At 49.4% G+C, this 11156-nt stretch overlaps 1 protein-coding gene across 2 annotated transcripts in view; it reads left to right on the top strand.

Annotated features, from left to right (window-relative positions):
- The window catches only part of PAPSS2 (3'-phosphoadenosine 5'-phosphosulfate synthase 2), a 74580-nt gene that overhangs the window by 42471 nt on the left and 20953 nt on the right, over positions 1 to 11156 (top strand). For both annotated transcript variants that reach the window (XM_069101796.1, XM_069101795.1), the window contains exons 2-3: positions 8051 to 8168; positions 10673 to 10908. In XM_069101796.1, coding sequence (XP_068957897.1) covers positions 8051 to 8168; positions 10673 to 10908 — 354 coding nt within the window. The remainder of the gene's footprint in view (positions 1 to 8050; positions 8169 to 10672; positions 10909 to 11156) is intronic.

Genomic DNA, 11156 nt, shown 5'->3' with positions numbered 1-11156 from the left:
AAGGAAGGAAGGAAGGAAGGAAGGAAGGAAGGAAGGAAGGAAGGAAGAAGGAGAAGGAGAAGGAGAAGGAGAAGAAGGAGAAAGAAAGAAGAAGAAAAAGCTGAGGCTGGTGGGAGATGATGGAGGAGCCAGCTGCCTCCACCCAGGAGCTGCTTTCTCCTCATACTGCACCCTGAAGGCAACTTTACAGAAAGGAGTGGCAGATTTCAGGGTCCTAAAAGGGGTTTCACTGAGTGTCACTGCTGCCTCTTCACCTATTTAATCAAATTGAATCCTATCCCAGGGTACAGAGAATAAGACTGCTCCACTCCCCTGACTCTCTGACTCCCACCCCCCAAACCCACTCAGAGCACCATTTTATAACCCAGGCTCTGAGGTATGCTTTTCCTGTAGTGAGCCCCACCAGGGAGCGCCTCTGGCCTCATCGTGAGAAAAGAATGTCACTGGCCTCCAGAAACCAAGCCTAACCTGATCTCAAATAGCTGATCCATGCCTGCAGGCCCAGAAGCTGGGAGGAGTCCTAAGATGTAGAACCTGATGGACACCATGGCTTTTTTTGAGACAAAAACTCTCCCCCTTTGCTTCTTCCTCCTCCTCCTCCTCCTCTTCCTCCTCTTCTCCTCTCTGTCTCTGTCTCTCATCCTCAAGAACTGCCTTGGAGAATCCCTTCCTGCCCGCAACTCCCACTCCAAATTGTTATAGTTTTTTGTCTTTTTGGAGGGGGGAAGGCAGGGCATTTGGGGTTAAGTGACTTGCCCAAGGTCACATGGCTAGTAAGTATATCAAATGCCTGAGGCCGGATGTGAACTCAGGTCCTCCTGACTCCAGGGCCAGTGCTCTATTCACTGTGTCACCTAGCTGCCCCCCCCCAAATTGTACCAGTCAGAAAACCTAGCAGAATTGGGGTGGTGGAATACAGGTGCAGACTGCGGATGTCCTCAGGCATGGTGGCTGATTTTTCTGGGTAACTTTTTCTTCCCTGTTCTTTTTTATGAGGAATAGTTCTTTTCAGAGGTTGATCTTCCTTTGAGCAGTGACAGAGATGTTAATAAAAATGAATAAACATTTATTGTTTTTCCAAGAGGATCTGCTGTTAGAGGTGGGAGAGTTAAGTGGCTGGGAGGGGAGGGGAGGGGCCTGCCCTCCTGGCCCATAATGAGTGTGCAGGTGTCATAACGTCCTTGCCACACACACATCATTTTCTTTGAAGAAAAATGAGGACTCTTTTCCCCTTAGGGTTTGGGTTAGAATCACCAGCTGCATCGAGATCACTGCCAAGTATGTCCATGCCCTTTCCAAATTTGTTCTCAAAATGTCTTGAGTGTTTCTGTGGTTTGGAACGGGTTTTCTGCCTTTTCTCAGGTTGTCTTGCTACTCTAGATGCATCATCATCCCTTGGCAAGATTAAATCCCAAGCCCACTGAGAATTGGGCATTTTCTTGGTGGGAGGGAGTCCCTTTGGTTCATCTAATCTTGTGGGAAAAAATGTTTATCTTCCTCCAGCATCTGCTGGCCTGAGAACAGTCCAGAGTGCTAAACTGTGTCTCAGGCCTCCTGGGGAACTCGAGGGCATAGAGGAGACCTGAGCACACCTCCTACTTCTCATTTAAGAGCAGAGAAGTGGGTCAGCAGAGGGAACAGGAGAGTAGAGCATTTGGGGCAGAGGAGGGAGCTTCCAGCCACTGCGCAGTCTGGGGGAGGGAGAGAGATCTCTTGGCTTCAGGTTTAGGACCCTAGAGAGCAAGACTCATCACCAGCTTGGGACATCTGGGATGTGATTTGTGAGAGCTCAAAGGATTAAATGGAGTTTGCAAAAGGGATTTGTGGGGCAAGTCTTCACAACAGGACATTGTGTTGGGCTAACCCAGGGTGGGTCCTCAAGCAGCAGCGTTGGCAGCCAGACTGAGAGGCATGTTCTGAAAGGGGCAAGGGAGGAGCTAAAGTGTGGACTGAAGATGGAGCAGCTTTGCAGTGCTTAATGCTTAAATGTTGGCATAGATTGGCAGACTGACAGACAGATGGACGGATAGATAAACAGAGACAGACAAATGGACGGACTGAAAGATAAACAGAATGATCGAGGATAGATGACAGATTGCTGAAGGAATGATAGACAGTAGAAATAGATCACTAGCTCAATAGATTGATAGATCCATCAACAGATAAGTCAGTTGGTCGACAGATGGATCGACAATAGATAAATGTTCCCAGAGTTTCAGAGTAGTGTTGTTCGTGGAGAGCTGATCTGGCCCATGAAGCCGCTGAGCTCAGCTGCTGTCTGTGGCACATCTAGGGGGCTTCAGTGGCCAGTCAGAGGCGGTAAAGCCAATGGTAATACATGTCATTCCCATTAAGAAAGCCATGTCTGTTTCAGATGTTGAAGCATTTGAAAATGCCAAGAACTCTCTCTTCTGGGTCCCCAGTGGCTGTGGCTCCGGCCTCCTAAGAGACAGTTGCCTCTCCATAGGGTTCCCCCTGTGCCCCTCTGTTCCTGCAATAATGCCCGTGTAATAAACTGCACAGATCCCATAATGCCCCCTCATTTACTTGAGGTGAAGCAGGGAGATCCCAGGACACCACAAAGTAACTGCTGTCCCCAGAAAAACTGGGCTTTGATAAATGCAAATGGAGAGAGGCCAAGGAAGAATTCCCGGGCATCAGCTGCCCAAGGTGCCACCTCACAGCTCTCAATTTTTTCTCAATCCCCTTGCCAAACTTAGTGGTTTCTATCCTTCTCCCTCCTTTGGGGCTCTTCTCACCCTCAGTTTCCCTCCACACTTCTTCCGAACTAGCTACCCTGCTCTCCTGGCTGTCTACTGCACATGCCTCTCCATTTCCCATCTCTGTGCCTTTCCCCTCTTCATCCCACATTCCTGGAGTGCCCTCCTTCCTCACCTCTGTCTCTCACCTTCCATGAAGACTCCACCCCAATCCACCCTATGCAGAAGGCTCCTTCCTCCTCCCTCCACTGCCCCTACAGCTCCCTTCCATTCATGCTGTGCAGGCTCTCTCTCTCTCTAGCTGTGGCCAAGCTCTGTCTTTCCCCCATTAGAATGTGAGCTCCTTGAGGGAAGGGACCGGTTTTTGCTGTCTCCAGCCCTCAGCACACACAATGCTCTGCACATACCCTGTGCCCAATACATAATTCTAATGTCGTTATCCTGGGTAAGCAGTGTGGTTCCCATTACAGCTGTAAGGCCATAGGCAGATAAGGGAGGCTGTGAGGCTTTCATAGACAGAGTCTGATCCTCCATTGGGAAACAGCATCTGTCTGCTGACCTTTCTGTTCCACTGTGTTCACAACAGGATGTGCACCCTGAGGGTGAGGCTTCAGCAAGAAACAGAATGTTTCTGGCGACCAGGATCCTTGTCAGACTGGACAGTGTGCAGAGATCAGCTTGTTTTTGTGGCCCAGCTGGCCCTATATGAGTAACCAAATAGTTTGCCTAAAAAAGGAAAGAAAAAGAGTGAAAACAAAGAAAAGAAGCTGACCCGAGCGATCCCCTCCTCCTTCTTCTCCGGGGCAGCCTGGGTTTATGTAACTGCTGAAGAGATCACCATCTCTGCGGCATCCGTGGGTAGGCAGCCCCTCTACCGCCTCTGGCTGGACCCATCAAAGCCTCCATCCGGATCTCATGAGAGCCCCAGGGAGGGTCTGCCCAGCGTGCTCTGGCCTTCCCCTTGTCCTTTGGGTAGCTCCAGGATAATAATGATTAATAATTATAATCCAGACCATGTGGGACAAAGTCCTTCCTACCCCCTTGTCCTAAGGATGGTCTCTGCAAACGAGCCTCCAGAGGATGGCCTGACACCCCATTGCTTTTATTCAGTTCCAGAAAGCACTGATCCTAGCCATCTGTGTGAAAGCCAGTCTATAACTACAAGGAGCCAGAGAATGGCCATTTCTACCTGAGGGCCACTGAAGGAGGGAGGGGACAGAAGGGAGAGGGGGCCTGGGGCTGGGGTCTACTGCCTGTTCTCCTCTCATCTCTGCTCCACAGCCATCTAGCACCATCAGGGCCTTCCATCCTGTGGCTCCAACAGAAACATCAGGCCCATCTCAATGATTGCAAGGCCAACCCCAAGTACAAGGGGTCACCCGAGTGCAGGGGAAAGGACAAGACTAGCATTTCTTTGGTCTGGGGAAGTCCGAGATGAAGAGATGCCTTCTTGTGAGGAAGACAGGCCCCTTCTCTGTAATCATAGTCCTAGAGCAGGGGTGGGACTTGAGGCTACATGTGGCCTTCTAGGTCCTCAATTGTGACCCTTTGACTGAATCCAAACTTCACAGAATAAAAGAATTTGTTCTGTAAAACTTGGACTCAGTCAAAGGGCTGCACTTGAGGACCTAGAGGGCCACCTGTGACCTCAGGGCCACAGGTTTCCCATTCCTGTCCTAGAGTTGCCTAGAGCCGTGAGAAGGTGACACCCAGGGTCACAGAGTCGGCATGTGTCAGAGATAGGACTTCAGCCCAACTCCTCCTGGATACCTTTCTAAAACACAAATAGGCCTTGGTTAGGCTCTTTTCAGGGGGATAAAAAGCCCAGAACATGAATAAAAGCCAGTTAGCAAAAACTCAACCTGCAGAAGGTAAGCAGAGACGTGGCTTATCCTGGGTCTCTTGCTGCAGCTGATGAATCAGTGGGGAGGAAGCAATGTCTGGCTTTGAGGAAGCCAGGGGCCAGCCTGTCCTTTAGGCCTGGGGCAGGCCCCTCCTGCCTGCATCTGCCCTGGGCAGCCCCTGATGTGGAGACCTTTACCTTCACCGGAACAGCTCCTTCCTCGGTCCTTGCCAGGAGCAATATTGAGCATGAAATGCCCCTCCTCTGGAGAGGCATGGGTAAGGAGCAAAAGAGAGGGAGAATTGTAACTGTAAGCCTTGGGTGAGTGGGTGTGCAGAGAAGCTTCTGGGAGGCCAGGCTCTCTTCTTGTGATGGGAACTCCTTCCCAGAAGCCTAGGGAACCCCAAATGTGGCCAAGCCCAGAGCCTACCCCTCTGGAACATACGGACTCAGGCACAGTAAGAGATTGGGAATGGACTTTAGATGTTAACTAATCCAACCCACAGTTTTTACAGATGCAGAAACTGAGTCCCAGAGAGGAAAAGTGACTTCCCAAGATCACACAGGGAGGTAGGATTCAAACACAGCTGTCCAAGTCAGAGGGTCATAGATTCAGAGCTGAAAGTACCCCAAAGATAGGTGACTAGCCCAAGGTCACACAGGCAAGAAGGGGGCATAGCTGAGATCCAAACCCAGGACCTCAAACTTGGAATCCAGCTGTCTTCTGTCATACTAGGCTGCATCAGTAAATCCTTAGAAAGCTTTTCTCCATGAAAATTGTGGACAATCTTTGCATTTCTGGTTCTCTGTGAAGTCCAGGACCCTGGGGAGGTCTCAGGCAGGGGTCATGTGAGGGCATGTATGCTGACACCCCAGCTCCTTCCATGGGGAGCAGGGGGGAGGAAAGGAAAGAGGGAAGGAGCCCCTCCAAGATGGGGGAGGGGGCACTGATGGGTGTATAGCAGAAAGGCTGGGAAATGTGTGCCTTGCAGTCATTAACTAGAAAGAGCCATAGTCCAGAGAAGGTATTATCAAAGATTAAACAGCGCCAAAACTGGCCAACCTTGGCCTAAGATCCCAGGATGCACCTAAGGAGAAGGGAGGCCTAGATTGGCCACATCTAAAGTTCAGTGCTGAGAGATGGAAGTGAGGCTGCGCTGGCAGGGACAGTCCTAGGTTAGACGGACTCTGATGAGTCTTGATGTCACTGCTGCCTTCACTGAACCTTCAGGGAATATCTTCGGGACTCTCCACGTTGATTCCCTTTGATGACTGAGAGGCATCACAGGGTAATGGGAAGCACTTTGGACCTAGAACCCCATTGAAATCTACCTTCTAGTTGACCCTGACTAGCTGTGTGACCCAGGTAGGGCACCCAGTCTCCACAGTCTTCCACAAAATATGGATCCTGGGAGGCCAAAATGTATGAAAATGAACCTCAGAGTCAGGATGACCCTGGCAAGTCACCTGATTGAGGGTGGGTGCAGATCTGCATTGGGAGAGGAAGTGCCTGAACTGGGAGTTCCCTGCCCTAGAGACACCCCAAATCTGGCCCTCAGACCAAAATGGCGACTCTAGTCTCCAGTCCTTGCACCATAGGCTTGTGGTGAGACCAGCTGTCTGAGGGCTGGGTGGGAATTTAGGGAATGGATGAAAAACACTTTGCCAAGCTTCCTGCCCCCGTGTAGGTCAGCTAGTGTTCAGTGCAGTTCTATAAACACAGATTAGTTTTCGACCATGAGCTAGGCCCCCAGTTTGCACCAGGGATACTAAAACGGAGTGGTCTCTGCCCTCTGAAAGCCTGCACAGAAGTAAATCCAAAGTCACTTCGGGCAGGAGAACCCACTAGTGAGATGAGGAGAAGCTTCTCATAGGGCCTGGCCCCCCAGAGGAGCAGGTGAGGAGAAGGTTGCGTTCCAGGCATGAGGCTCAGCCTGTCCAGAGCCCTAAGGGAAGACAGAATGTACAGGTGAACAGGTGTGTTTGCCAAGACAGAAAGTGCCTGAAAGGGAATGAGATGAAATCATCCTGGAAATGAGAGCGACGGCAGAAGGCTTCAGATTCCAGGCCAAGGGGTTCCCATTTCATCCTAAAGGGAACTGGAAGCCATGGAAGATGTTTGAGTAATTAGGAAGGTAGAAAGATTAACAGATAGAAGGACAGAGAGATGATTGAGAGAGAAAAAGACAGAAGACATATAGAGAGATGATCGAGCATTTATTAAGTACTTACTGTATGCCAGGCACTGTGTGACACACTGGAGACACTGTTATAAGTAAGACAGTTCCTGCCCTTGAGGTGCTTATATTCTCATGCTGGAGACAACATGTGGGCAGGGAGGTCCGGGGGACTAGACGGTGCCAAGTATACAACATGGCGGCATGATGTGGGAAGAACTGGGAAGTGAGGTGGAGGCCTGGAGCTAGGCAAGATAAGCTTGTGAGCTGGGGATCCCAGGGTTAGGTGAAAAATGTAACAGAGATACTGTGAATTTGCAGTTTTCTAAGTCAATATGCTTCCCATGGGAATCCTTGTGTATGATTTCATGGCCCTATTTCTATTTGAGTTTGACACCACTGATCTAGATCTCCTTTAGGAATGACAGTATTCTATCCAGAGTACAAAGGGTCGCAGGGAGATCCTTCCTTCCTTCCTTTTTTCCCTCTCTTTTTTTCAGAATGCTTTTTGGTTTTTATTTTAATACTGTCCCATCTCCTGATATTTCCCCCTACTTCCCCGTGCCCTCATTGAACCCTCCACACTAACCAAGAAAAACAGTTAAGCAGACTGACTGACAAAGCTTAGGCTATCACTGTACATGCAGTGCCCTGATCTTATGGCCCACACGTCTCTGACAAAAGGAGAGATGCACGTGTCCTCTCTCATTCCCTGGAACCAAGATTGTTTACAGCGACTCACCTGACTTCTTTTGCTTTTTGGGGGTTATTTACAAGCCTCAATGTGGTGAGAAACACCTTTCCCCCACATCTCAGAATCCTCCTTGTCTGGCTCTTGCCTAGGACCCTGTCACTGACACATCCTTTACTTAGGGTGACCTTAGCTGCAGCTCAGTTTGGTTCTTCCAGCTGCGCTCAAGACAATGGTGAGTCCTTCTCCAAAGGACCACATCTTAGCTCTCTGCTGAGAGCTGCCAAACCTCAGCAGCTCTTTCTCATTTCACCCTCTCCAGATTTTGTAAAGTGATGTGACTTGAATAATACACACAGAGGGAATAAATAGCCCCCAGTGCCCATCATGGGTTAGGCAAACAAACCCCAGACATGCAGATGGCATCATGGCACCCAAGACACCTGGGACTGCTTAGGATTGCATTCTCCAAGACATCTCTTCCCTTACAAAGGGAGTTAGGGATATATCTCACTTCAGCTGTAGATCAGTCAGTCAGTACAGGGTGGAGACATCACCAAAGCCCATCACTGAATTTTGATTGTATTATGTTTTTCTGTGGTGATGTTTCATCTTGCAGGACGTCCAACAGAAATCCACAAATGTGGTCTACCAAGCTCACCACGTGAGCAGGAATAAGAGAGGCCAGGTTGTTGGGACCAGAGGAGGATTTCGAGGCTGTACAGTGTGGTTAACAGGTAAGCCAGCCAGTCTTGTCATTGGACATTGGTGAAGCCATTTGTCTGATGCAGTTGGGATGCCTGAAGACAGCTCAGATAAACTCCGTTCTAACTCGGGGGGGGGGGGGGGGGGGTGGGGGCCTTTGTCAGCCCAGACTCAGCCATTTGGCTTCTGAGGGGAGAACAATGACAATGGAGAAAACCTGCCAAGAGACACATTTAGGCTTGATTTAGAGAAGAATCAACTTGTCCCAAAGAGGAATGGCTGCCTGGGGAGGTGGTGGGTGCTCCTCCGGGCGAGTTTTCGAGGAGACTCTCTGTTTCTCTTGAGGCATGCCAAGGGGTCCAAAGAGATGCTATTTGGCCTTCTTTGCTGCCCTGCTGATCCGGAATCCAGTCCGTTCCCTGGGATGCCCAGGGGGTACTCTTTCACTCATTTTTTTGATGGTCTAACTGCTGTTACATTGCACCAAGCAGTCGGAAAGACATTCATATCAAAGATGTAAATGTATGTTACTCTTGGGATGAAATGATGTACACACAAGAAATGTACCAATGGCTTACATTTCACCCAGTTCTCTCTCCTTGTATGTAGGGATATCACATTCCTTAGTTCAGTTCAACAAACGTTTATTAAGCGATACAAGTGGTCAGCCACAGGGCCAGGATTCAAATCCAGGGCTGTGAGTAGAAACCCCTGGAATGTAGAGATGGTTTCATATTTCTCCTTGTTTCCCCAGTGCCTGGCACATAGTAGGCATTTAAATGCTTATTGAATTGAACTGGATTGACTGCTGTGTGCCAAGGCATTGTGCCAAGCACTGGAGATTGCAAAGATAAGAAAATAGTGCCTGCCCTCACAGAGTTTCCTTTCTTCTGGGAAGCTGGAATATAATGATGGCCAGGTGGTGGTCAGCTGCTGCTCATACCCTCTGTTTTAGGTGTTTCAGAGAATCTCTGAATGTTAGAGCTAAAAAAGACGCTTGTGATCCTGAAGTTTAGCTTCCGAGGAAAGTGAAGCCCAGAGAAGAAATGTACCTTCCTGAGCTCATATAGCTGGGTTTTGGCACAGCCAAAACTTGAACCCAGGACTTCTATGGTTCCCTTTACCATGATGTAATGGGTCTAAGGGAATAGCTGGATGGCACAGTGGATAAGTCAAGGCTTGGAGTCAAGAAGACCTGAGTTTAAATTTGGCCTCTGACACTGGCTGTGTGACCCTGAGCAAGTCACTTAACCCTGTTTGTCTCAATTGCCTTATCTGCAAAATGAGTTGAAGGAAATGGCAAATCATCAGACATGACTGAAATGCCCGAACACAATGGGTCTAAGGAAGGAAGAGCTTCTTTGGGGTCCCAGGGATATGAGTTCCCTCGTGCAAAGTAGAGTCTGGAGCTCATGTTTTTATCTAGCTTATCAAGTGGGCCCAAGTCAATATGTAAAAACCTTCCAATTTAAGTTATTATGTAATCTACTTAGCAGCCCTGTCTGGCATGCAGCTACAAACCTCAAGGCAATTGTAGAGCAGACAGGTGGGAACCTATCCTCCTTCTTCCCCTGTTCTGGCATTTCTTCACCCAGTCCTCCCCTACACGGGGCTGCTCTATGGCCCCTCCTCTCCCAGTGCCCTCTTTTTCCCACAGTGATGGTGGTTCTGGCTTACAGGTGATGCTACTGAGGAAAGTGCTTCAAGTGTATCTGGAAATGGGATTTGTGGCTATTCAGAGGCGCACCTAAAACCCCATCGCTCCAAAAGCTGCACTGGTTCCCATTTGCTTGTTGTGGTTGTTGACTTGTTTCATTCCTGTCCGACTCTTCATGGCCTCATTTGGGGCTTTCTTAGAAAAGCTACTGGAGTGGTTTGCCACTTCCTTTTCCAGCTCATTTTATAGATAAGGAAACTGAGGCAAACAGGGTTAAGTGACTTGTCTAGGATCACACAGCTAGTAAATGTCTGAAGCTGAGTTTGAACTCAGGAAGCCTCATCTTCCTGGCCCCACACCCAGCGCTCTATGCACTACGGAGTCATCTCGCTAGCTTCTCAGTCTGGCATTTAAGATCTTTCTCAGCCTGGTTCTAACCTGCCTTTGGACCAGCAGCTCCTTCCTGAGCTCCCTGGTGTGGGCAAAAGAGGAGCCTGGCTCAGATCCTGTGCTGCCTATGCCTCATTCATTACCTGTGCGATCCCCAGTTCCCTCATCTCTAAAGGAAAAGGTGACCTAGATTCAGCAATTTAATCAACCAACCAGCAGGAATTTCCTAAGCATCCCCAGTGTGCCGTGCCAGGCCCTGGTGAGGGCAAGGTTCGGGGAGTCTTGGGATCCTGGGCATCAGGGGTCTTGGTGCATTCCTGTTCTGTGGGGGTGCTTAGAGTTCGTATGAAGGTGCCAGGTGCTCTGGGGTGAAGTGGGACTAGCTAGCTGTCCGATGAGCTTGCTTTGGCTAGCTAATGATGGTTACAGAGTCCCATCTTCTTGCACTCAGGAGGTGCTTCCTGCTAACCTGCCTCTGCTCCCCAACAGGTCTCTCCGGTGCTGGAAAAACAACCATCAGCTTTGCCCTAGAAGAATACCTGGTGTCCCACGCCATCCCTTGCTACTCGCTGGATGGGGACAACGTGCGTCACGGTCTCAACAAAAACCTTGGCTTCTCCGCCGGGGACCGGGAAGAAAACATCCGCCGCATTGCCGAGGTGGCCAAACTCTTTGCGGACGCCGGGCTCGTTTGTATCACCAGCTTCATCTCTCCATTTGCAAAGGTGAATTGGCTTGTGATTCATTGCAATGGACCCATTTGATGACAATAGACATGGTGCCTACTATGTGCAACACTCTCTGTCTTTGCTAAGGATGCAAAAACTCAGAACAGGATTTGTGCTCTCAAGGAACTCACCTTCTACTGGGAAGATACAAGTGCCTAGATAGAAATAAATGCAAAGTAATAAAATTATCTCAAGAGGAAGTGAGAGTAATAAGAAGTCTTGTGTAAGAGGCAGCCCCAAAGCTG

This window comes from Petaurus breviceps, unplaced genomic scaffold (genome assembly GCF_028583685.1).
Source record: "Petaurus breviceps papuanus isolate PSGF00001 unplaced genomic scaffold, PetGlider_PUasm1.0 490, whole genome shotgun sequence".
NCBI classification, from domain to species: domain Eukaryota; kingdom Metazoa; phylum Chordata; class Mammalia; order Diprotodontia; family Petauridae; genus Petaurus; species Petaurus breviceps.
The sequence above is the reverse complement of the archived record's forward strand: the minus strand, read 5'-3'. Positions and strand labels throughout refer to the sequence as shown.